Raw genomic sequence first — 27,507 nt, forward strand, 5'->3', positions numbered from 1 at the left:
TTAGGGCTTTCTTGTTTCATGTAAAAATACAGCGCATTTGAGCACATAGACTACATATAGCCTCATTCCCTTTCCCTTCTTTCCTTCCTACAATTTCTTCAGCTGTCATTCATCATTGATTGAACCCTGAAACCGAAGCTTATTTTCAAATAAGCTGCAAGATTTGGGCCTCTTTAAACAGCTGCTGCCCCTCCTTACATTACTAAAATTCCAGACTGATGAATGATTCTGCCATTCAGTAACACACCAGCAGCCCAAGTCTTTAAACAAAGGATGCAAAATTCAGCCCATGAATCAAATCAAACTGATGGTCAGGAAATTAGTGGTTCATCTACAACCACATATATTGCCTTCACTCTTCCAACTAATACGGTACATAAAAACAGTAAGTGGCTTCCAGAAACATTGACAATTAAGGTACCAACACAGCTCAATATGTTAAGTACTGGGCTCCTAGCAGCAACAAATTTTGTTTTTTTATCTATACCATGAGTTTCATTTTGTAAGAGTCTCACCAGTGTCCATATGACCATAATTAGCATAGCAAATAGGAAGAAAAAGATGAGACACTTTGACAAACATGTAGAGCATACCAAGTTTCAGGTGCTTGCTTTTTAAAAAAGCAGATGGTATAAATAGTCTAATAAAAAATGCTGCTTCTCCCCCCACCCCCAGTTTTAAAATGATTAAAAACTCTGCTGAACAAACACATTAAACAAATGTGCCCATTACTAGGAAGACTGAATTGTGGTCCACCCCCCAAAAAAATGTACTTGCAAGAATTACATTTAAATTAAACAAAACAGTAAACGCTCATAGTAAAAATAATTGAAAAAAGACAAATGCTTCACATAATTGGCATCCCCAGTTTTGGTAAATAAGTCTTTGGGTGAGAAAGGAGAACACAGAGATAAGCCAATTTAAAATGTTGCCCAAGATTTTCTTCAAAGACATATTTATACAAAAGTTTCACATACTGTATAGAGCTGGAGCTACAGCAATAATTTAATAGGGAACAAGAAAAAAGTCACGCTGGGTTTTCCCCTTCTTCCCCTTCTTCTTGCTTAATAACTGGAATACCTAAAAATGAGAGTGGAGAACCGTTAAACATGTTTTTAACTAAAACTTGAGAGAAAAACAGTGCAAACAATAAAACTAACTAAAACTGCTGCCCAGGCCTGACTTAATAACATGCCAGCAATTAAGCACTTAGGAAAATGGACTGATCAATTCACCTGTGGAATATCATAGTATTCTAGGAGCACAGATATTAAAGGACTGAAGTGAAAGAATACAAGCAAGAAACAGTTTCCAGTGAGAAAGCTTCAATTCCACCATCACCATCTAATGGAAGAAAAACACAGTGATTCTAGCATGCTTAATAACTGCCTCCTTTCCCTGGGCTGACTACAAATTGTTCCAGAAGCCCAGAAAAGCCTTTTCCAAGGCATTTTCTATTGTCTGAGCAATACACCATAGTCCACCTACAATTTGTTGCCTGAACCCAATATTTGTATCTGATTGGAAAATGGAAATATGTGAACAATATAATTTTTCAAGGTGATGTATTAACTGCCAATCTCTAGGGAATACTGGATAATTTGGGCTACATAGCAAAATAGATACTTTAAAGCACTGACAGAAAATATATATATGGGTCTGTTTTCTTAAAAAATTAAGATACCATTACATTAACCACCCAATATACAGAAATTCTGGACAGAAAAGAATTCAAATCTTTACCAAAATATATTTAATGGGGAAATGATGAGTTAATACTTTGCTTGTTTAACTGATGAAGCTATTCTTGCTGAAGAGCAAGCACAATTTAGACAAAGCAGATCCGCTATAGACCATTGCTTTGTACTAGCCCATTTTATAGATAAGTATGTTAAGAAACCAAGTGGTGTGCTATATGCAGCTTTCATTGATTTAAAAGCTGCATTTGATTCAATCTCTCAAGTAAGATGAACTCTTCAAGTATAGATAAAAGATTATTGTTCTTGATTAAATGTCTATATAAAAACACTGTGCTGAAATTGCATTGCCCTTCAAATGGGTAGCTCACAGGATGCATACCAGCCACAAAGGGAGTTAAGCATGGTTGTATCCTAGCTCCCACACTGTTTAATTTCTATATAAATGATATTGTCCAAAGGCTAACATCCCCAGAGTATCATGCCCCTAAACTGGCCACAAAAGCCATCTCTATATTATTATACGCAGATGATGCAATACTTCTATCTCACATAAAAGTGGACCTAAAAAGATTGATGAGAGCATTCTCAGGATACTGCCAAAGAGAACATCTGGCTGTGAATTACAAGAAAACTAAAGTCATGGTGTTTTCAAGAAACTATAGGCCCGTAGATGGTGTATGGGTAATCAGTTGATTGAACAAGTTAAAAGTCTTTAAATACCTTGGCTTTAATTTTCAGTCAACAGGGTCATGGGGAGCACATTAGAAATATACAAAGGAAAAAGCTTCTCAAAGTGCCAAAATTCTGACACGCTTTTTCCATAGAAAAGGTGGCAATCACATACAATCAGCACTTGAAGTGTTTACAGCTAAACCCTTAGCACAGTTATTATATGTGGCTCAGATTTGGACAGGTGCACACTTTGGATCTACAGAAGCTGTTCAATCTAAGCTCCTAAGGCAATTCTTTTTCTGTTCCATTCTGTGTTCCAAATGCTTCACTGTGCTTGGATGCTAATCTCCCCTCTGTTGAATTACAGACTTGGTGTAGGACATTTAATTATTGGCTTTGGCTAAATTTAAACCCCACCGGTCTACTACCCTTAGTATCACAAGATTGTCATGTTTTTAACACTGAGCTTCAGTAAAGCAAATAATAATGATATCGAGCGACAGAATAATTTGGCCACGATAAGGAAATTTTGTCCATGGTATGATTATTTTCCACCTAGTCATTTTGACACCATGGCACCCTATTTGCAAACCTATCTTCAGTTCACTTTATTTTATTTTATTTTATTCCTATGGCTAGTGGCTGATGCAACTAAAGATTCTTCTTCTACTTTGCTTTTCTCATCTGCTAAATGCCACCCTGCTCCTACCCAGCTCTCACCATCAAGTTTCTTGAGTTTGGGCACTCGTTTCGTTGCTTCCTCAACCCAGGCACTCTGCGAATCAGCGGAATATTTCTCTTCCAGTGGATTACCTACAAACACCAGATCCTCCAGTAATGGCAACTCTGCCAGCCTCTGAAACTCTGCTACAACCACAGAAGGAAACAAAGTTGTGTTATGAAGAACACAGAAACCTCAGAGTTGTATGAAGACTCCTCTCAAGACCAGAAGACTGCAGATGTGGGACCCAGACTGCCAGGTCCCACATAAACCTGCCTGCATGCTAAGGCCATCCTTGAAGGCTCTTCTTCAGGTGCCCAGTCCTTCATAGGTCAGATGGGTGGCTACCAGAGAAAGGGCCTTTCCCATTGTGATTACCTGCCTTGGTGGAAATTCACCTGCCACCCAGTTGTATGTCTTTTCAGCACCAGGCAAAGTTTGTTCCCCAACCCGTCTTTTAAAATCTTAGCTGAATTTGAACTTCTTTTATATGTGATTTTATGCCTTTACTGTTCTGCTGTTTTCATCAATGCATGATTTCATTCCCCACCCCCTAATATCATTTAATATGATTTGTTAACTACCTTGGGAATAGAATTTCTGAAAGTCAGGCTATATACACTGTCGAAAATAACTACACATAGACACACATACTTACAACTTTAGGAATCAACTCGTTTACCAACCTAAGTTACCTGCTATGAACTCATTATAAATTACCAATATATTTATTGAGAAACAACTCTGGCTTACCCCAGTCTTTTACCAGATTATTTGACATGTAGAGAATCTTCAGCTTCTTCATCACATGGAGCCCTTTCAATTTCTCAATCAGGTTGTATGAGATCCACAGCTCCTCTAAAGTATCCCCAACTGCCTCCTGAAAGATGATATTGCTTCAGAAAAGAATGCTCTGCATTTTCCTATTATCATGTATGTTGTCTGAACCCCGAAAGAGCACATCAAAGAAATAAAAGTTTTCCTCTGGAGTCCCTACTTCCCCACTAGCAGGCTGCAAGCTGAGACAAGCCAACAAGAGGACAACATCGTAATTCAGAGAGAAACCAAGACCTTCAGCCTTGACATCAAGACAGAGGAGAATTGTATTCCAGACATCTGGACATGAAAGAAGACACAGAACTGTTTGCAGATACCTGCACATTAGATGACTAGTTTCTTAGCCAGCTCATTAAGTATAAAAGTAAGTCTTGCAGAGAACAGGCAACATCCATCAAGAGGATAAATTGAATTTACATCTCCAGATTCCTACTGCGATATGTAACCACTGGGCTAGATCATTCAACTGTTGTTCCTCATCACTGAAAACTGGTCATGATCTGGGAAATGGAATGGGTGGAGTGTTGGCAGAAGGCTGTGCCAAAGGTGCTTTATCTGCACAGTTACTAGGGGAGTTTTCCTTATTGGTAGGAAATTTGCACAGTTACTACAAGTATTGATGATGTTCCTGCATCTACTATATTTTTGAACAGTGTTAGCATCATATCCTTGCACAGTAACATATGGCAAACTACTCTGCAGTAGTATAAGCAGCAGTCGTCTTAAGAGGGTTACTTACCAGTCCATTCAGATTCTTTACATTGTTTCTTCCCAGTGACAATATCCGTAAGTTTTCTGCAATGGAAACAAAGCAGATATTTTTCTACAGTGCTAGTTATTTAAGTTATGTGGAAACTTCATACAAGCCAATGCCAAGGAGCTATCTTTTATTGATCCAGCTGTGTCAAAGGGAAAAGTGTGTAGTCAAAGAATGGAAACAGATAGCCACTCACTGAATGGACACAGTTTGAAACTATCCTGCATGGATGCTCTAACCCAGGACTGAGGAATCTGTAGCCATCCGAAGGTATTTTGGATTATAACTCTCATCATCCCTAACCACTGCCCATGCTAGATGGGGCTAATGGGTACTGGATTGGAACAGAATTTGCAGTCGCACAAGTTCCTTAATCCTGCTCTAACCATATAGAGAGTCAGTCAGTCATCTATAGTCTGGTCATTCAGGGAGCTGAGTTTCACCGCACCCCTCCCCTATCATAAGAAAACAATAATCATATGGATTATTAATAATTCATATGGATGGAGCTTATAGACATCCAGCATCTCACCCATGTGTTTAGAATCACTATGTGAGATGTTTTCCAAAGCAACCATAGTAGCCGGACATCTTTCCCAGCAAAAAGCATAATGAATGAGGTGACTGAATATATTGGAAACAACTGCTTAATAGTGTCTCCCTTCCTCAATGCTCCTGGCAATATTACTGTCTTAACCTGTGCTTGGTGATCAGATACAAACGGATGCAACAGCGTTGATGAATTTTGCTCATAGAACTAAAAAAGCAGCAGCTTACAAATATAACATGAACCTAGAATATACCTGTCCATGTGTTTGAGATATCCACACACATTCCTCAGTGGGACCTATAGCAAGGAAGTGGTTTCCTTCTCTGGTGTGTACATGCATACACATGCATGCGTGTTAAAGGGGGTTGGAAGTCACTCACAATCCAAATCATGGCATGCAGATTTTCATCATCAAATCAGCAGTCAAACATAATTATTCAGGACTTCCGGGTTGGCGCCATCGCCGAATGGCGGACTCCCTCCGAGCTCCGGAGGGAGCCTGCTCGGCAGGGGCTGGGTTCTACCGCGCCGGCGACGCGGGGACCCTCAAAAACCATGGGCGCTGAAACCCATGGGCATGGTGACTTGGCGGGCACCGTTTGCGCCCCCCGACCCGCGAAGGAGCCTTTTTAAAGGCTGTGGAGCGGGTGACGGGGGTGGTGGTGCTGTGAGTCCTCCGCTTCCCCTGCCGAGCGAAGCCGCATGCCATTCGACGGAGAGCGCTGACTTCTTCCATTGAAAATTTGGTCTTTAAAAGAATAACCCGTGAGTAATTGGAACTTGGATTAAAAAAGGGGAAAAATTCTATTTAAATTCGGAGCGAGCGGGGGAGGTGCAAAAAGGAAGTCAGCCTCCCCCCTGTTGTAGAGGAGCTAAAGCAAAGGATTTGACAACTAAGATCGAGTGCAACCTTTTTTTTGATAAAGTTATTAACTTCGCGATGGAAAATTATAAGACTGGGCTGGAGGAGAAAAGTGGAATGTGAATTAAAATGCAACCCCCCCCCCCGGAAACCCCGGGAGCGATCTGTAAGAGCGCCGGGAGAGGAGAAATAGAGGTTTTGACAGCTGTCAAAGGAGCTGTCAAAGCGGAAGAACAAAAAGAGAACTTTGTTACGAGGACTTTGCTGGTCACATTTGTTACAAATTGGATATAAATTGTTTAAAACAAGGAATAATAAGTTACTTTGACTGTTGGGTGTGATCGGGAAGGAAAGTTACTATAATCCCTCTAGAGGAGCTGTGGGACACTACAAGTATTGCTGGCATCAAATTTGAATAGGACTTTTTATCGCCTGGGAAACTGCAGAAATGGAACACTATTTTGTCTACAGAGGTCTACACACTAAAGGAGACAATAGATTTATCTATTGAAGAATGGAAGGGACTTGACGTAATGTTTTGTTCCTGAATAACAAAGCCTCTGCAGAGGAATTAGAAGCTTTTTGGAATTAGAACATTTGTGCAGGAGAGCGGGGGGGGGGGAAGAGGAGGAGAGAGAACAACAAGAACAATAAGAATAACAAGAACTGGACAAAGTTGGAAGATAGACTCCTTCCAAGATTGGACATGTGAAACCAAAGATGACCAAAAGATGGCAAAGACTAATAAAAAGACGGCAAAGCGGACTGGTGAAGGACTGTGGTTTAGATGTGGGAGCTCCAGGATGACAGTAGACATTGATGGACATTGGGAACGCAACCGGGAAAGGGGGGAGGGAAATTTGGAATCCAAAGATCCAAAGGGTGTTAAATTACATTTTATTCTTTTTTTTATCTCTCTGTTTATCTTAATCTGTATTGCATATTAAAGAGGGGAACTCGTGGAAGGGAACAGGTCGATTTTAGGGGATGGGAAAATATTTTTTTTTAAATTGGGCCAATGATAATAATTTTAAAATTTGGGGTAAGAATTTATTGAATCTATTTGAAAGAACTGGAATACAAGAGGGGGAGGGGAGGGGAAGTCCTGGAAAGATGCCAATGAAAATAAGGTTTTAAATTTGGATGTTTTTCTTTTTCTGTTATATTTGAAAATCTTTAATAAATATTATCAAACATAATTATTCAATGCTTCCTAACACTCTACTGCTTATATCAATTTTCAAGTGAAATCTTGATTTTCAAATTATCTGTTTTCTGCTGTAGTCAATGAGAAAAATTAATGCCAAATTCCTCTTTTTTAAAGATGGTATCAATTGTTTAAAATCAGTCAGTAAATGTAAACTTGGTGTCTGCTCAAATGCTATTTTGAAAAAAATATGATCTCCCTGATCCTACAATATATACTATACTCAAGATATCCTGATACGGATAGAACCTTCTAGGAAGGTGGGTGGTGAACTCAAAGCTGAGTCCTGCTCCCAATTCCAGTGCTCATAAAAATTTGCAGCAGGAGGAGGATCTGAACAGACTCAAAGTATGAAATAAGTGAAGGTACATATAATGAAGCAGCTTCAAAAATCACATATTACTTACTTAACCCATTCAAGTTGGCAATTTTTTCAATGCAGTTTGTAGATAAGGACAGCTTTCTAAAATGGGGGACAAATCCAGAAATTGTACATGAAGAACACTTAAATTACCAAAGTAGTGGTTTTTTTTTTACAAATAACAATTGCTCAGAATGCTACATTTTGGCTTCCCAGAAGGAAGAACACCCCCCACCCTCATTCTCTGTTCAAGGGGTTCTCCTGAATCCCACAAAGCCTATTTCTGGGGGCACTGGGGAAAGAGAAGGGGAACATTGACCATTGTGCAAGCAGAAGTCCTCGATTAGGGCTTCCGCTGATGTGGAATCTTGGCCTATGTTTTTATATGTGCTTTTTTTTACTGTCTATGTTACAGATGGAGAACTCATGGTCCTCCAGATATTCAAATTTGGCTTCAAGTTCTGGTTAACCACAGTTTCTAGTGTCATGCAACTAAAGTGACCATCAAATATTGTCAGTACCGTATCTTGTTAGAGAAGAATGTGGGAGTTGCTACAGATGTTAAATGCTGCATAATATTTTGTGCTGCACAACAATATTTATTTTTGTTACTATTTGTTAAAATAAAGGTAAAGGTAAAGGGACCCCTGACCATTAGGTCCAGTCGTGACCAACTCTGGGGTTGCGGCGCTCATCTCGCTTTATTGGCCGAGGGAGCCGGCGTTTGTCTGCAGACAGCTTCCGGGTCATGTGGCCAGCATGACTAAGCCACTTCTGGCGAACCAGAGCAGTGCACGGAAACGCCGTTTACCTTCCCGCTGGAGCGGTACCTATTTATCTACTTGCACTTTGACGTGCTTTCAAACTGCTAGGTTGGCAGGAGCTGGGACCGAGCAACAGGAGCTCACCCCGTTGCAGGGATTCGAACTGCCGACCTTCTGATCAGCAAGTCCTAGGCTCTGTGGTTTAACCCACAGTGCCACCTGGGTCCCCATTTGTTAAAATAATATGGGTTTAAAAAAAGAATTATGGTTAATTTAAAACAAGCCAACATCAAATCCTGATTTCTGAACCTGAGTTATTTAAAAACTAACAATTGTTAATGTTAATCATAGTTTAGATACCACAATGTTTAGGCAAACACTGTAGTTAGAATGACACAAGCTGTGGTTAACCAAAAGCAAAAGTAAAATTTCCAAACTCCTCTTCCCAGGCACATAGGAGGAAGCACCTGGGAAGAGAGGGGATAATAGTTTTGTGTGACATCCAAACATAACAATTAACAAGTCAAGAAATATGACAATTGCTTTTAAAAAATGAACACTAAATTAAAACAAAAAAGCAGAAGCAAAGAAGGCCGAAATAACTTAAAGTGGCTCCCACCAATATACAGAACGTACTCGCAGCTAACTAGAGTGGAAAGAGATGCATCCATTTTCTCTATAGGGGGAATCTGGGCATAAAGTTTCACTTCTTTGGCCTCCGACGGCTTCTGACCATTTTTTTCTTCCTAATTAAAAAGAGAAACAGATAGAGGAAGACATCCTATTCAGTATATAATTATGAATGTTCAATTTAGTCTATTGTGGCTATTCAGCTGCATAATAACTTGCACTAAAGCTATAGTTAATGTTGACTGAGAATTGTTCATGCAACCTTGAATATGTGGTAAAATGTTTTTTTCTCAGTCTGGAATGCTGTTTCTTTACACAGTCTATGAAAAATTGATTGCACTGAATTAGGGATATCACTGGTCCAAAATATGGCTGTGTGTATTGTCACTACTAATTCATTACTGTGTAAGGTACTGCACTCAAGAGCAATCAGGGCCTTGGTTGAACCCCAACGGAAACAAGTTGTCATGAGCAAATTACACTTGGATAGGAATGAAAAGCTTCCTGGCCTTGTATTCAGTGACTGTAAGAACTCCTCTGACTAAATTGTGAATTTACAAAGGAGTATCACAAAAAGTTTTAACAGAAGGGGCAACATTTTCTTAATATAAAACTGTAATCATTTCTTCTCAAAATGCCGGAGCTCCTATATTCCACCTAGTCTATTTTTTTGCCTATCCAATCAGAGAAGACATTATTCTAATCATTTTAACTTTGACTCAGATATTTAAATATGCACTTCACTTAATGTAAGAACATGGTCATACTCATGGTAGTTCAGGCAAGTGCCCCATGTCTGATTTGTGTCATGTTCCGTTACAACAGTAATTTGAAGACAACAAACAAACTACTCCATTTCCTGACTGCCCTTTCTACTCACCAGCCATTTAATATCAGGAAAAACTAGATCTTTACATTGTTAACTGGCATCCTGCATAATGGTGAATGAGTGTATATCAAGCATCTTCCAAATCTAGTTGTAATGCTGATTGTTACTATTCTGTCTGTACTGAATAAATGCTAAATTGTACTAACAAAATGTGAAAAAACTAGTAGTAGTTAATTTAAAAGGGAAAATAAGAGAAATAATTGATAAAATTAATTTAAATCTACAAATTTAGAACATTTTCTTTATGAAGTGTGTTTGCACATGTCCTGTTTGTTTACTTGAAAAAGGGAATGACTTCCTGGTAATTAGACTGAAAGGCTAATTGTATGAGAAAGGCAGGAGAGCTGGCAGAAGATCCATCAAATACCTAAGTAGGGGACTGAAGCAAACATATCTTCCCTAATTACATCAGCCTTTACACCCCACACCAACCACAAGCTTATAATCCCTGATTTTAAAGCTTTCTACCTCTCTGCCCTTGACTAAATCTCATCTCATTCCCTTGTCTCCCTTCTCTTCTCCCCCACTATTCTTCACCAGCTCATGTAGCTCCCTGCAGACTATCATTTTCAGAAAAAGGGACAAATCAAACAATGATACAGTATGACAATAAACCTTAGGTGTTCTGGAGCATGCTGTAGTAACACTGTATAATAATGTAACCTTTTTATTAAAATAATATTTGAAAATAAATTGAGGGTTAATTTTATAAACATTTCTACTATGCTCTACTAACTTATCAAAAGTGAAGAGTTTAATACTGAGATCCCAATAATAACTAGGTAGGCTGAGACCATCCTTTAAAAATAAAGCTGGCAAGCACTATCAAGCTATCAAGCTATCAAGCACTTTCATTCTATCCTGCCTTTGACCTTCTTCAATGCTTTTTATCATGTTGTGTCTTATCCTTGGATATGCATGCCCCTATTAATCAAACAGCTTTCATTTCCTCCTTCTTCAGCAAAACCTTTCCCAAACCTACCTATCACTCTTAGCTTTTCCTCTGTTGGGTCATTCCATGTCATGTGATCCAATGACTTTTACTGTACCATTTTATATTGCTTTCAGTTTCCTAAAAACAGTATTAAAGAAGATACCTGATCTCAGATTTTATCTCATCCTGTTTTTCAGTTTGAGGGCTTGAAATTTCAAAAAATAAACAATTTTGGCCCAGAATTAACTAAAAATACAAATCTCTTCAGAACTTCATGGGTTTTAATATGACATGGCACATTATGAACTTACTTTAAAATTTAAAGTTAAGCTACAAAGTTTAAAATTTTTAAACATGATTTTAAAAAATCAATGATATAAATTCCCCTAAAGTTGTATTTATGATTTCATATTTCTAAGAACTTCCTGCAAGATTTTATCTTGGGATCTCAACGTGATTACATTTAAAAAAAATATTTTGTACATACATGGGTTACTGGGTTCTATTTAGGATAAATGGGTCTTCTTGGAGTAAAATGTAACAGAATAAACAAGACTTCAAACCATAATATCAGTTACTTCGGGCATTTCTTTTAAAAGTTATTTAATTAAAAGGTACCAGTATCTGAAGTGGAAGTTGGATATCTATCATGAACGCATCAGTTGAGATTCCTGCACTGCAGAAGGTTGGACTAGATGACCCTTGGGGTCCCTTCCAACCTTAAAATTCTATGAAATCTTGATTTCTATCCTGCTTCTGCATCTTGCCCATCTAATGTAGATACTAAGCACTCAAGCACTGACTATGTAAAGTTTGTGCACACATCAGTGTCTGCACATTGCTGAAGTTATATAAATATTAACTAGCATTAGTAGTAGCAGTATATAGCAGCTCAAATTAAAAAACAAAACAAAACTTCAGTGAGCTAAAAATATACAACCTTTTGTACAGAGGTATTCCATTCCATTCCTTGCAAAATGCTATTTCTACATCATTACAAGAAAAATGACAAAAACTTATTCTTAACAAAGGAAATCCACACAACTACATAGGCACAACAAATCTACTTACCCATCTGGCTAGAGCTTCCTTAATGGTTGTTGCTTTTGCCTAACAAAAAAAGAGTATGGAAATACATTTTAATTAATTTAGGAAGTCAACTAGTTAATTTTGTTTTGCTTTGATCAGTTATATTTAAATACATAGACATATTGTACTATATTATAAAGACATCCTTGTCAAGGCATGAGGGAAGTTCAATGAATGATTTAATATGTAATCAAAGTAAGTGAATGTGTTAAGACAACACAAATTTTCATCTTATTTGGGAATATTGGCTATTCCTCATTATATCAAAGCAAAAAGGGAAGAACCAGGTTTAAAGGACACAGTAGCAGTAATTGCACCTGATAATTCCATTTGCTTATTATTGGATTTGAAGTAATAGGTTAAACTTTGGTAACTTGGATATAAACTGGAAGGAAAGTACTACTTTAAATTTGTCAACAACTTTGGTACACGAAGGAAAGTATGAGTACAACTGTACAGGCTGTACCATAGTAAATGAAATGGTATTTCCCATTTAAACACATTTCACATCAGTACTGTATTACAGTATTAGTTAATTCATTTCACTAGTCTATTAAAGTCTGCAAATTTTGTTCAGCATTAGCTGAATCTCAAGATTATAAAAAGGGTGGGGTAGAAAACTGAATTCTAAAATATTTAATCCCCCCATATGAAGATTTAAAAAAACATTTTTGGTTTTAAAATGACTTTAAAAGCACTGTACAATTATTTCTGTACCAGCATTAACATAAAGCTATCTGGATTGTGTTATAATCTTCAGTCACATATATTCTTAGATATTTTTATACCAAACAAAGAAAAGTCTCATTAGCAACATAACACCAAATATTAGTTCAGTATTTTTTAAAAAAAAAACCTTCTGTCCCAGTTGTCACATAATCAGCAAATTCAAATGCTACCAACTGACAGGATCAGCACAGCTATGTGTGTCATGTCTTCTCTATAAAACATGAGCATTGTTTTTCTTACATTGAAGCTTTAAGCAGGGCAGTGCTGCATGAAAGGGGCTTATGGCGCTTTTAAAGGCTCTGCTTTGCTTTGGATGCAGTTTTAGGTATTTTGCTTTTATTTTTAAACCCAAGATAGATTCAGGCTCTTAGTTGCCTGAAAGAGTACCCAACCAAAAGGGATACTTTACAGCTTTACAGAGATAGGCAGAGCACAGACGTAACAGATCTAATTTGTTTCTTTCTTATATCCTAAAATCTACCAACTAGATCCAGGTGCAAAAGACACACGGTAAGAATCAAGGGTGCCTCTGAATCTGGGAATTTGTTATCAGTATCAACACTCAACTGAGTTCACAGTCTTTCCACACCTAGTTACTTTCCTTTATTTCAGCATTTAGATGGGATAAGTCATTTGGTTGTTGCTATTGTTGTGATACTTGGGAATTGGGGGGGGGGGGGAAGCCCCTTGCAGCAAATTACTCAGAGATACTCCAGTAGATCCTGATCTACCTTTTGTCCACAACTACTTTACAGTAAAATGAAAAACTCCACAGCCCAAAGCAGAAAATTTAAGTATAAACAATACATGCATTGTGTCATGGAATTTATCATACTGAAAATTCTTTTAAAAATTCACGTGAATGTCAACTTTTAGCTCATTAACGCAGATTCAATTTGTGCCAATCTCAAAAGTATTTATTTACCATTCTACTGAAGGCGACTTCCGATACTCAGACAACTCCTTGATGAAGAACAATTTATGTTGATCTCTCTTCAAATGAGCAGCCTTCCTATAAAAAAACAACAACCCCTAAGTGTTAGGATGAGCTTCAATCACCATAGGGATAATCTCCAAATGAAAGACAAATGAAAAAGGTTCTATGTTGGCTTATGGTTCTTTTATTAACAATAGCTACCATTTATATAGATTTTTTTAGAGTGATTATAGCGATTCAAATACATTGTCTACTCTTAAGTAAAACTCGCCTTAATCTGTGCTGTGTTACGCAACAGTTATCCCTTGCACTCACTAAAAAGAAACTTTTGACCCTCGCAGTATATCTTTCTATACTCACTATATACTGTATATATATATTTTCTGTCGAGACCACCACTTCATGCATCAGATGAACCAAGTGAGCGCTGGCTCACGAAACCTTATTGCACGCTGCAGATGAGGGGCTAGAACTGGTTTGCCTGACACACAATTGTGAGCAAGCTCTAGGGGGGTGAAAACACTGAAGGAAAGAACCGTCTCTCCGTGACACACACATACACACCGGCCTCCTTGTTTCAATTTGCACGAATGCTGGAAGAACCATTCCCTCCCCTGAACTTTCCAAGGCGCATCCTCGAGCATCCCCGTCTCACACCACGCACAGGTCCCTCGGGCATCCCCCAAAGGCTCCTCTCTCCAGCCCCCGAGCCAAAATCTCTGTTCCCTCAGGCCGGGCACGTTCCTCCTCCCTCCACAGCCACCGTCTCTTCTCCTCCTCCCGCAAACCGCGGCCAGCAGCTCTCTCCCCGCCATACACAGACAGAGACGGGGGGGAGAGCCTGTTCCCGTTGTCCTCCAGTCCGTCCCCGCGGGGTCTTCCCTGCGCAAAACCATGGCGGTTCCCTCCGCCTTCTTTGCCTCAGCCCAACTACCGCGCGTCCAGTCGCCTCCCCCCCCCCCCCCCGCAACTCCCCGCCGGCCTCCTTTCCTACTCCTCTCGAGCCGACTTACCATTATTATGATTCTGGTTGCTACCGTCTGCCGCTCCGGTTGCTATGGCACGCCAAGCCCGTGCGCATGCTCACCTGCAGGGAAGGCGGGAGGGAGAAGAGGGCCGGGGCGGACGCCTCTGGGAAGAAGGGTGAAGTCAACAGTTGGGATCATAGAGACTCACCTGAAAAAATAGAACGGCTTCGATTCCGGAACTCTTCGACAGGACCATAGAAACGGGGAGGAGGTAGAAAGGTCGCTAAGAGACATATCTGACGCCCCCTGGTTTCCGGTGTTGTTTGTTGTGTGTCCACAAGGGAGGTTGGATGCTGCGTTTGGAGGGGTCGGATTGTTGTTGTTGTTTAGTCGTTTAGTCGTGTCCGACTCTTCGTGACCCCATGGACCAGAGCACGCCAGGCACTCCTGTCTTCCTCTGCCTCCCGCAGTTTGGTCAGACTCATGTTCGTAGCTTCGAGAACACTGTCCAACCATCTCGTCCTCTGTCGTCCCCTTCTCCTTGTGCCCTCCATCTTTCCCAACATCAGGGTCTTTTTCTAGGGAGTCTTCTCTTCTCATGAGGTGGCCAAAGAATTGAAGTCTCGGCTTCACGATCTGTCCTTCCAGTGAGCACTCAGGGCTGATTTCCTTAAGAATGGAGAGGTTTGATCTTCTTGCAGTCCATGGGGCTCTCAAGAATCTCCTCCAACACCATAATTCAAAAGCATCAATTCTTTGGTGATCAGCCTTCTTTATGGTCCAGCTCTCACTTCCATACATCACTACTGGGAAAACCATAGCTTTAACTATACGGACCTTTGTTGGCAAGGGGTCGGATTAAAGTACTGTAATTCAACTTTTCTGAAAACCGAGGGCGTATCTCAAGTGGTGTGATCCTTTCCCCGACAGCCAAAAGAGTTGGCAGCAGGTATTGACCACAGCCAGGCAAAGGGGGCTCCCGTTGCAGCATTTTAAAAAGTACCCTTCAACAGTCATGTGTCGCTTGCAGAAAAGTGTGGCAGTACTATATATATATTTGATGTTTCCAACTAATCTTCAGTGTTGTCTTGAATAGTCGTCACCTTCTGTGTCATGGCCCCATCGCTTCCATTATTTCATATTGGCTAGATCATCACCACCACCATCCGTTCATATTAACTGTTATTGCTAACATAACCAGTCAACCCTGATTAATGCTCAAGAGAGCTGCTTACAGAGAGCTGCGCTTCAGATGAACTTAACAGGCCAGCAGTGGAAACGTCTTTACAGTATTCAGAATGGATTATGTTAAAGCCAGTGCTTTTTCTCTCTCGGGGGTTACTCAAGGGTACGCAGTACTGGCACCCCTTTGTCTAGAAGAAAAGCACTGGTTAAAGTTGTCATTATCCTCCAGATATTTTTTTTTTAAATCCTGTCCAGTGTTTACTACATTTTGGAAAGTGCTGCAGATATTACTAGATATAGTACCACATAAATGTAAGATTGTACAGTGGTACCTTGGGTTACATATGCTTCAGGTTACAGACTCCGCTAACACAGAAATATTACCTTAGGTTAAGAACTTTGCTTCAGGATGAAAACAGAAATCGTGCTCCAGCAGCGTAGCAGCAGCGGGAGTCGCCATTAGCTAAAGTGGTGCTTCAGGTTAAGAACAGTTTCAGGTTAAGAACAGACCTCCGGAATGAATTAAGTACTTAACACGAGGTACCACTGTATTGTTAAGTCATTTGTAAAATCTTATTCTGGCAGAAGATACAGGTTTCAAACCCTCAGTGAGTTAAAAACTTCTTTTGCATACAAAGACAGGCTTCAGTGGATTGAGCAGATGAGACCAATAGTGAGTCCACTGGTCAAGGCAGTTACTGCACATTCTGTAGAGGGAAATGAGGGGCAGATGGGGCTTGTTAAGCTGGGAAGGTAGCCCATCTAGGAGAAGGAAAACACTTCAGGCGCTGTGATTCTTCAGAGGTTTGACATCACCCCCAAAGTACACACCATTGACTCCTGAGACAGACGGATGCCAACAACAAAGGCTATACACTCTTTTATATATATTACAGTGGTAAGGGTAAAGGTAAAGGTACCCCTGCCCGTACGGGCCAGTCGTGTCCGACTCTAGGGTTGTGCGCCCATCTCACTTAAGAGGCCAGGGGCCAGCGCTGTCCGGAGACACTTCCGGGTCATGTGGCCAGCGTGACGAAGCAGCTCCGGCGAGCCATCACCAGCGCAGCACACAGAAACGCCATTTACCTTCCCGCTATAAAGCGGTACCTATTTATCAACTTGCACTGCATGCTTTCGAACTGCTAGGTGGGCAGGAGCTGGGACCGAAAGACGGGAGCTCACCCCGTCGCGGGGATTCAAACCGCCGACCATACGATCGGCAAGCCCTAGGCACTGAGGTTTTACCCACAGCGCCACCCGCATTACAGTGGTACCTCGGGTTAAGTACTTAATTCGTTCTGGAGGTCCGTTCTTAACCTGAAACTGTTCTTAACCTGAAGCACCACTTTAGCTAATGGGGCCTCCTGTTGCTGCTGCGCCGCTGGAGCACAATTTCTGTTCTCATCCTGAAGCAAAGTTCTTATCCTGAAGCACTATTTCTGGGTTAGCGGAGTCTGTAACCTGAAGCGTATGTAACCTGAAGCGTATTGTCAGGGAACTGCCATCGGAAAGGCAGGAGGTGGAGGGTCTCTCAGAAGTCAGGAGAGACTCAGCAGCGGAGGAAGGCACCAGCAGGGGGAGAGTGGGAGATCAGAGAGAGAGAGAAACGAAGGAATGGCTCAGGGAGTCTTCCAGCGATAACAGCGGAGAAGTCTCAGGTCCTCCCATAGGTACACCCACTCCTCGCCGGAAACTGTCGCGCCGAGAATCCAGACGACGCGTTTCCGTCAAGGGGCTTTTATGCTGGAGTAGATTCTGTAAACGCCCACTGTCGGATTCTGCCAGCGATTGAGGGAGCCACGCTTAAGGGCTCCGCTAAAGACAGAGTCTTGCTAAGCTGAGCAAACTCTGAGGGACTAAGCTTTTACGCTCAAGCAGCTCATCATCCCATCACACGTATGTAACCCAAGGTACCACTGTATATCATATATTGATTAAATTAAACAATAGTGGGTTGCATCTATTGTTAGTTCTACTCAGGGTAAGTCAATGGATGTGCAGTGGCGGAGGAAGGGGTGTGCGGTGGGTGTGGGCTACCCTGGGTGTTATCACTGAGGGGGATGACAAAAACATGAGTTTTTTTTTAAAAAAATGGGCTCACAAAACTTCTTAGTTCAGTCAAGAAACGTACGGAACGCGTCTGGCACTGGGCGCCACACCACGGGGGCCGGCACTTACCGCAGGGTCTGCAGCGTGCCCGAGCCACGCGTCTCTCCTGGGAGTGATGTGGTGGCTTCGGCACCTGCAGGCTCCACGCTGCTTGAAATGGCAGCATGGGGCTTGTATTGTGTCTGCCCACTCACCGCCTCTTCCTCAGCCGCCCTATAACTGAGGGGGAGGGCGGAGAGGCTCCACACAGCTCACCCCACCCCCAGCTGCAGGACGCTCAATCCGCACCGGGCACCCAAGCGGCTAGCTACGCCGCTGTGGATATGCCCAACTTAGTGAGTTTACTTACTGAACTTAATTGAATGCAACCCTGTATGTGTGTACATATACAAGAAATTCCCCATTTATGCAGGGGTTATGCTGCAAATGGTAATTTTACAAATGCAACATTTAAATACATAATACTTTATAAAAGAAAAATACCCAGGCGGTGTATTTTTAAACTCAATGAACTACAGACAACAGACTAAGATCAAGACAAATTATTTATGTGTACATGTCAGACGAATGGCTGTCTGATCTCTCTCTGTTGTTACTATTATTATTGTTATAATTACCATAATTTGCATTTATGAGACAGTGTCTCAAGTGACTTGCTTATGTTTTTAAAGTTGTAAAACAATTTTTGCATTACTTAGCATACATTTTAATGTTTCTTTTCTTTTATTAACACAATACTTCCATTCCGTACATTTATAATATCAAAGAAAATAATTAAATCTGTGACATCACAAGGAGTAACATTAATCATAACCAAGTGCACAACAAAACTCTAGACATGAATCTGATAATTATAATACTAATATAAGGAAATAGTTGATCTATTCCTACTCAAAAAAGGAATCAAAGGAAGGAAAACTGACTTCACATTTCCAAATTTGAGTAATAGTCTTACAATAAAACAGACATACATATTTTTTCCAAAATTTCACTTCCCAAAATATAAATACATTGTAAAACCATAGGTCTTTATTGGTTTTAAACAATCTCTTAGTATAATCAACAATTTTCTCACATTTTGGTAAAACTTTATTTTGTCGCCGTCCTTTTTTTTAAAAAAAGAAAGTCAGTTTAGCCATAATTGCTAAAGTCCATGATTTTCTGACTCATCATTTGATTTTTGTTATGGTTGGCAATCTCCAATACTTTGTGCAAAGAATTCTGCCTGTTGTAATAATATAGGAAACTAATTAGCTGTAATTCCTGCACAGCAGAGCTTTTGACTAGATGACCATTGGATCCCTTCCAACTCTACAATTCTGTGATTCTATGATTCTAATTATTTGTCTCCTGACTTCACTGATAGTTTAATGCAATGTAAAAAACAACACAGGATGGAGTGGGACAAAATTAAAAATACATCAGAAAAATAAAAACATTATTGACTAAAGGGGTTCATGAAGCAGTAACATTAATGGACCAATCCATTAGGTTAGGTAGAAAAAAGTGGTGTTTAAGACAAGAAGTGTACAGTCCCATGGCAATCCTCATTTGCATTACTTTATGTTAGTCTCATTTTTTATGCTTCATATCAGGGAGAGAGCAATACCACACCGCATCCAAGAAAATTATGGCCAAGTATGGTTTTCGTTTTAAACTTAGAAGGTCAGGCTATGTGTGACTCTAGTCTTTTTCTGACCATGTTTTAAAGACCTCTTGGCTTTGTCTTCAAGTAGTAACATTGGCTGTGTTTGCTAACAGTAGACTTATTCCAGAAATTTCAAGATAGCAGAAAGTAGTCATATTCTGGATATTTGATTTCAAAATGGCAGATTTTTTTTGCTGGTTTTGAAGAACAAGTTTGTTTGTTTACCTTTAAATTCATTATGGTTTGCTGCCTTTGATCTTTTAAGAGCTGGCCAGGGTTTACAGCTTCATATTTACACCCTCAACCAATTCATATACCTGCATGTTTTTATCGTTAGAGTTCTTCATCCTAAACACATTTTATCATATACACCTTTGGCTGTTCCACTCTGAATCAGTCCAATCTTACCTTGTCATCAGTTTAGATAATAATTTAATCCAGCTAGGTCCATATAACATGTTTCATGTATTTCCTTCCTCCTCAGGCCCTTTGGCACATTTACCCACAATTTCGGTTGCCGGTGTGCAGCTATCTGAGTGATCATCTCAAGTGGAACTGCAGAAACTCCAAAATCTTCCCCCAAGAATGTTCTTGGGCATGGGCATGAGCTCTCTTCTCTCCACCACCCAGAATAGGCACCCCTAAAACACGGTCTAAGGCTACCAGACAAACTGGGGTAAATATTGGATTAATTTGATGGCCTGCTCCAGAGTAACTCAAGAGTGTAAAGTTGTCCTTCCCGTGTTGGCACAGGCACCTAGTGGCTATCTCAGCATATAAAGAACTCTTCCAAATGCGGTCTTCTTCCCCGACTACAAAAAGGAAGTGCCCTTCTGCTTTTTCTATGGGGATGCGACTACATGAATTAGCTGGGTCCATTGGGTTATCCAAGGCTTCATAAATGTCGAAAACACCATTCTCTGAAATACTGACTCGGCTCATATTAAAGCAAAGCCCAGGCAAAGTAAGTGCGCCATAATGGAGGGCAGTGGCTGTGATGGAGCTGCAACCAGAAATGCAGACGGCAGCCACTACTTCTGGCAAGAAAGTCATCATTGAAGATGCCAATTCTGCTCCTTTGCCAGTCCCAATAACACCAATTCCTGGCCCTTTAACCTTCAGGAATGAAACAGCACGAGTGGGAATTGTAGAGGGGAAGAGAAGAAAGAACACATGTTAGAAGTCTGTGTTGTGGAGCATCCCTGATATATAGAGAAACCTGACAAATTATTAACTTATTCTGAAAAAACAACACACATCAAACCTAAAAGCTGATACCAAAACATCAATTCAAATAGTCTAACCCATTAAAAAAATGTTATTTTATTAGCTTGGAAAACTAGGTTTACAATATATTCACAATAAAACTATTTGTTAATTTCTTAAAATAAGAGCATAATCTATTCCGTCTCATGCACATAGTTTTTTAAATCCCTTCTCCAAAGCATATCCCAATAGAACCAGTCTTCTTCCAGAAAGGCAGATGATTTGATCTGACCTGATCCCATGATTTCTTCAGCTAGCAAGTACAAGATCTAAAAACAAACACTGGTATTTCCTCAAGGGATGAAGTGCCGTTTTTTCTCAAAACTGTCGTCCATACAGACTCTTTCAACTGCAGGAGAGCAAGGAGCTGTACGTATAGGTAAACAATGCTTGCCATACTCACCTTTGGATGGCGCAGCAGAAACCTAGATGCCTCTTCAAAGTATTCAAGGTGGAAATCCTCCATGATTTTGGGAAGATCCTCAAAATTAAAATATGGCAGGGAAAGAGCAGCAAAGCCATGAGTAGCCAGAAGGCTGGATCGGTATTCAATTAACCCACCTTCATCACCAAACATATCTATCACTCCTGGAAAGGGGCCATTTCCTAATGAAAGCAGAGAGCAATGTTGTTGGGGCACAGAGCATTGAAAGAAATGTTCATAAAATGCTAACAAGAATAACACTATTAAAACTACATTATCAAAATACAACAAAACACTGATGCCACATTTTCAGGAAAGAAGAAGAGAAAATGCTTTGAATGACTTGCAGTGCAATTCTAGACATGTATACTCAGAAGTGGGACGCTGGTGGCGCTGTGGGTTAAACCACAGAGTCTAGGTCTTGCCGATCAGAAGGTCAGCGGTTCGAATCCCCTTCTCCTGCCAACCTAGCAGTTTGAAAGCATGTCAGAGTGCAAGTAGATAAATAGATACCACTCCTGTGGGAAGGTAAACGGTGTTTCCGTGCGCTGCTCTGGCTCGCCAGAAGCGGCTTAGTCATGCTGGCCACATGACTCGGAAGCTGTACGCCGGCTCCCTCGGCGAATAAAGCGAGATGAGCGCCGCAACCCCAGAGTCAGCCACGACTGGACCTAATGGTCAGGGGTCCCTTTACCGTTACCTTATACCCCATTAGCTCCATTAAATTTGGTGGGACAGTGTGATGCACGTTTTCCACTCTTTGACCTCTGTGTTAAAATAACCCTATCTCTTTAATAACAGTATTATATTTTCATCCTATGATAGTACTATTTTATGTTGTATTTATTTCCTTATTCAGTGGCCTCCTGTCTGTGTTTAAAAACTACAAATACCAACCACTAGGTTAGTAGATAGTTAAGAATCTGTATTCTGTATTACAGCACTCATTTTAGCAAAATTGTGACATTATACTGTAGTCATACCAGTATTGTTCAGGCCTGTATATATTGGACTCTTCTCTTTTTTATGTTTAATTTTCTATTTTCAATAATTTAACAATTTAACATCCAAATTACTCACTTATTCATCCCTTCTAGACTTCCCCTCACCCAACCCCTGATTTCCAATTTCTCCCCTTTATTACCTTACAATCTTTAGTTTTCCATTCAGTTACAAGTCCATTGATAACCCTAATTCACATAGTGACCCCCAAAGATTTTTAACAAAGGATATTACAGTTTTGGTACGAATGCCAAGTACCTCACACAGAGAATCATGCATTTTCCTCTAAATTGTCAGGACAGCTCTGTTGCTCCCCTGAAAGGCAATGCTGTGGTCCTCAAGCTGTAGAAAGGATTTTTTTTAAAAAAATAATTTTTATTAACCAACCAATCAAATCAAATCACATCACATGAATTCCGAATTACAAAGCCGAATTTTTGTTGGGGGTACCCATATTTCAAGTTCCGAAGGGGATTCCAATCATCTTCTTGCTGCTGCATTAGTGTCCACAAATCTGTCCAAATAATGTTCACAATTCTATCCAGTCCTATCTTGCTGTTCCCACATCTCATCTTGTTATTTTCATATATTCTTCTTTTTTCTTTGTGATCTCTTCTGATAATCTCCTTAAGCAGGTAAACACAAATTATATTCCTGTGTGGATTTTTCCGTTCGTCCAATAACCATATCGAGATGGTTTCCATATATTATCACTTCCATAAATAAAAGCACTCTTTCCATCATTAATCTTCACAGATCTGTCGCCTTCTTTTAGTCCTCTGAAGAGGCTCGCCCGCAATATGAAAACAATGCATTCCTCCTCCCAGACATAAATCTTTCAACAGAACTTGCCAAAATGGCGACGCTGTTTTTTACTGCGTCATCCCAAAGCTCTTGTACTTTTCCAAGATCTCCTTAAAACATGCTTTTGGTTAGAAATTATCTCCACACAGTCTTCCAGCTTAGGTCATTTAAGCGGCATTTCTGACTTGTGGGGGGAGATTATTGGTTAATCACATAAAAGTAAGAAAGGAAAGTCCCCCCCCCCATCCAGTCCCATTGCCGACATACCGAGCCTTGGTGTGTCTTCTCATGATATATTCCTGTTTATCCGACCCGTCTTCTTTCTCAGAGATCCCTTCAATTAGCAGTCTTTACTCCCCATTCTTCCTTGAAATATGTGCATTTGCTTCTTCCTGTTTCTTTTGAAGTTGCAGCAGCTAGTGGCGCGAATCAGAGACAGCGTCCAGGAGAGCCGAAATCCACACAAGGGCTTTCTGCCTAGTGCCCCCACCCCCTCAAGTTCGGGGGTGGTATATATGGGCACAGCAGGCAAAGGCAGTCCCCCCATTCCCTTGGGGGGGCAGGGAGGCTGTTTACTCCCATCACAGCCTCTTAATTACCTTGTGTGGGTCGGAGAGATGCTATTGTCAGCCATCTTCCAATGTGCCCCTAGTGGCCTCCAGCTGTAGAAGGGATATTAAGGCCGTCGTCCTATTGACACTTACCTGAGTAAATTCTATTGAGCACACTGAAGCTTACATGCATAGGATCAGGTTGTTAGGGGAAATCTCAGGCATACGATAGAATTTAAGAACTCCTTTTGTACACCAGTGGTACATTAAAACATCACATCTGGGCTTGATCATTCAGCTCTGGCAGCTACTTATACCACTGTGTTCAAGGTTCAATCTTCAGCATCTTCAGGGATCTCAGGTAGCTGTGCTGGGCAAGACATCTGCTTGAGACTTTGGAGAGCAGCCATTTCCATGGTGTCCTCCAGATGTTATGGACTACAATTCCCATCAGCTCCAACCACCATGGTTATGCTAGCTGGAGCTGCTAGGAGTTGTAGTCCAAAACATCTGGAAGGCCACAGTTGGTGAATGCTGACACAGCTACTAGATGGGCCAATTATATGATGTGGTATAAGGCAGTCTTGTAGGTTCACATAATGTACCGTGTTAAAAATAACTTGTTTAATTATTTTATATTTTATAAAATCCCCAGTAATTGAAGGGATAAATAAACAAAATGAATGTAAGTTTTAAGTCAAAGGTTGCTAGCCCACTGAGTTGTGTTCAACTAACCTCAACTCAGAGTAGACATATTGAGATTAATGGAACCAAGTTATTCATTAATTTCAATGGGTCTACTCTATGAAGAAAACTTAGTTGGACATAACCCATTGTTGATACTAAATAAGTGCAAGTAGTAAGTATGCCCCACCAAGCCAGGTTTTTTAAATTATTGAACTAACATGCAGCACTGAGGTGCCAAGTCCACCTGGTATCTTGGACATCACTGAGGCAGATGAATTAAAGAAGACAAGTTCCTTCATCTCATTCAGTCACTCCTCCAGGTACATGCAATGTAAACAATTATTAAATTATGTTAGTCAGTATTATTATTATTTTTAAATGTAAAATTCAGGAGGCGTGGCTAGCTGGAAAGCTAAACCGCGAAGTAATTCTGTGTCTCCATCATCTCAGGGCAAAATCTAAGCAGAGTGGATCCTACTAATATCTAAACACAAACTTTTGTACAGCCCCAGCGAGGTAATGATCCAGGGACTACAGGGACCAAAAAGCAAATATGTGAGGTTAGATCTTTAGGAAGAAATAGCAGGAACCTTGTCTGAGGCTTCAGAGGAGGCGTCAGACACTGGTATGACCAAAGGCAATATGAGGGCACCAAAAGGCGGGAAAGTATCTGCCACAGTGGGGGAGAACAGAGACTCAGATGAGTACATTAATAAAAGAAGGTAGACACCAATCTTGGACAGGGGAGCAGCCCTAGTTCTTTCTGAGCAGAAATTAGAGATGCTATCTAAACAACTGTCAGATATTTCTAAAACAGCAAATGATGCACACAATCTTGCTGTAACCAAGATTCACAATCTTGCTGTAATCAATCTTGCTGTAACCAAGATGTGTGTATCTGAAGAAGTGTGCATGCACACGAAAGCTCATACCAAGAACTAACTTAGTTGGTCTTTAAGGTGCTACTGGAAGGAATTTTTTTTGTTTTGACTATGGCAGACCAACACGGCTACCTATCTGTTGCTGTAACCAATCAGTCTGAGATGCAAATCTTACAAACAACGACTGAAGATTTATCTATGAAACTGGAGGAACAATCAGACAAGGAGGGAAGGAAAAAATTCTTCTCCATTATATCCACAGTTAAAAGCCAACCTTTCTCCAAATCCTGCCTTAGCCCTACTATCTTTAGACATAGACTTGGGCTTCACCCTGCAACACGGAGAATTAGTAGCCTTCTTACTGACTGCAGCATAATTAGTGATAGCTCAACAACGGATAAACCAGTGAAAGACCCCTGAATATATGGGGGGAAATATTTGGGATACAGCCATATTTGAGCATCTCACTGGACGCAGGAGAGCAAGTAAAGGCATAACAAAAAGAGGCAGCTTCCAAGAAATGTGGACCCCTTTCTATGTTAATGACCAAAATCAATAACTTGTTATACCAACCGCTCTATTGTCTCAGTGGAGAGGTTACATTAAGTAATATATTTGAATACTGAATGTGTAAGCTTATGTGTAAAGTCAATGGATAGAACAAGTACCATTAGAGGTAATGCTGAGCAAGTGTTAAAAGGTTATTGTTTTTGCATTTGTTTAAAAACCAATGTATAGACTCATGCATCTTATAATTAAATCTTCCCATATGGCAAACATGTACAGTATTCATATTTGTGGACTGGTGGCTCTGGCTGAATTCAGTGCAGATACACTATGATTATTGCCAAAGTTTAAATCTGGCTTAAGTATTTGTTTTTGAAATTAAAGGTAAAGGTAAAGGGACCCCTGATCATTAGGTCCAGTCGTGGCCGACTCTGGGGTTGCGATGCTCATCTCGCTTTATTGGCCAAGGGAGCCAGCGTACAGCTTCCAGGTCATGTGGCCAGCATGACTAAGCCGCTTCTGGCGAACCAGAGCAGCGCACGGAAACGCCGTTTACCTTCCCACCGGACTGGTACCTATTTATCTACTTGCACTTTGACATGCTTTCGAACTGCTAGGTTGGCAGGAGCAGGGACCGAGCAACGGGAGCTCACCCCGTCGCGGGGATTCGAACCGCCGACCTTCTGATCGGCAAGTCCTAGGCTCTGGGGTTTAACCCACAGCGCCACCTGCGTCCCTTGTTTCTGAAATTACTTGCTGGTAAATGAGTGATGGCTACTCTTTGGGGAAAGTGTGCTAGTTGCAACCCTTATTGTTTTGGAATATTATCATTTGAATATTATCATCTCTACTGAAGGCCTGTCCTATTTGTGCCCTACCAAGCTGAACACAGCCCACCAGCCTTGCATAGCTGCCCACTAAGGATCTGAGCATTACCCTGTTTTGCTGCCTGTCTGGGACTGCAAAAGCAAGGTGACTGTCAACTTTTGAGTTAACTAGGTTCCCTCAGGACAAATAAGCAGCCTGAGCCCCGTCCCACTGCCAAGTCTGCCCAACTCACCTGGGGGAAGGAACAAGCTCCCTCTCACCGCACCGTCCTTCACCCTAATCCTTCTCACTTCGGGAAGAATGAACCGCCTTTCCACGTTCCTTTTGGCAAGCACCTGTCCAGGGATAGCACCGGGCTGGCTGTAGCCCTGGTGCACTGACACCTCCAGTTTCATGGGACCCTTCACTTTTCTGGGCTCCAGCCTTTGGTAGGGGTTCTCCATTGCAGCAGGCGAGAGGCTCCAAAACAGCCCCATGGGCTCCAAGCCCGTGTAGTCTCCTCCCTTGGAGGGGTCTTTGGACAGATCGACCCGCCCTTGCTCATCCGCCTGGTAATGGGCACAAGAATCAAAGAGGATGCCCTCTTCGTTCACCGCCAGCGCCCTTAGGGTCACTTCCTGCAGGGGCGGGAGTCCCCAAACCGAAACCTTCGCGGGCTGATCTGCCAAGCCTGCAGCGGGGTCAACCGAGACTGTCGCTACCCCTCTTCTGCCGCAGCTTTTGAGGGAGGTCCTCCCGAAGGAGCGGCTCACACCCCCCAAGTGCTCCAGGCAGACGTCCCAAGCTTTGGCTGTGACCCGTCGCCACATGATGGGCTGCTACTAATCCGATCCGTTTGCTATTGCAGACTGCGCGCTGCTCGAACAGAGAGCGGAGCAGAGAGAAGGAGACACAATCTGCAACTTCTGCTCTGCCTGGAAGTCCACGTGGGAGCACAAAAGGCAGCATCAATCGATCCCGGACCGCACGCTTCATAATGAGCAGTTGTAAGTCGCTGGCGTGTCTGGC

At 41.2% G+C, this 27,507-nt stretch overlaps 1 protein-coding gene across 2 annotated transcripts; it reads right to left on the reverse strand.

The window, feature by feature from the left end:
- Positions 1-919: 919 nt before the first annotated feature.
- On the reverse strand, positions 920-27,403 carry DNAL1 (dynein axonemal light chain 1). Of its 2 annotated transcripts, XM_079990433.1 has the most exons (10): positions 26,732-27,403; positions 21,219-21,421; positions 20,213-20,665; positions 11,956-11,994; positions 9,068-9,177; positions 7,714-7,769; positions 4,670-4,725; positions 3,847-3,973; positions 3,093-3,239; positions 920-1,080 (listed from the first exon to the last, which is right to left on the reverse strand). In XM_079990433.1, the coding sequence occupies exons 1-10, from the start codon at positions 27,306-27,308 to the stop codon at positions 1,028-1,030; spliced, it is 1,821 nt and encodes a 606-aa protein (XP_079846559.1). In that variant the 5' UTR covers positions 27,309-27,403; the 3' UTR covers positions 920-1,027. The 2 variants fall into 2 exon arrangements, with proteins under 2 accessions (XP_079846559.1, XP_079846558.1); XM_079990432.1 differs by lacking the exons at positions 20,213-20,665; positions 21,219-21,421; positions 26,732-27,403 and adding exons at positions 13,628-13,714; positions 14,653-14,811.
- Between the last annotated feature and the right edge of the window lie 104 nt (positions 27,404-27,507).

This window comes from Podarcis cretensis (assembly GCF_951804945.1).
Source record: "Podarcis cretensis genome assembly, chromosome: 1".
In the NCBI taxonomy this organism is placed as follows: domain Eukaryota; kingdom Metazoa; phylum Chordata; class Lepidosauria; order Squamata; family Lacertidae; genus Podarcis; species Podarcis cretensis.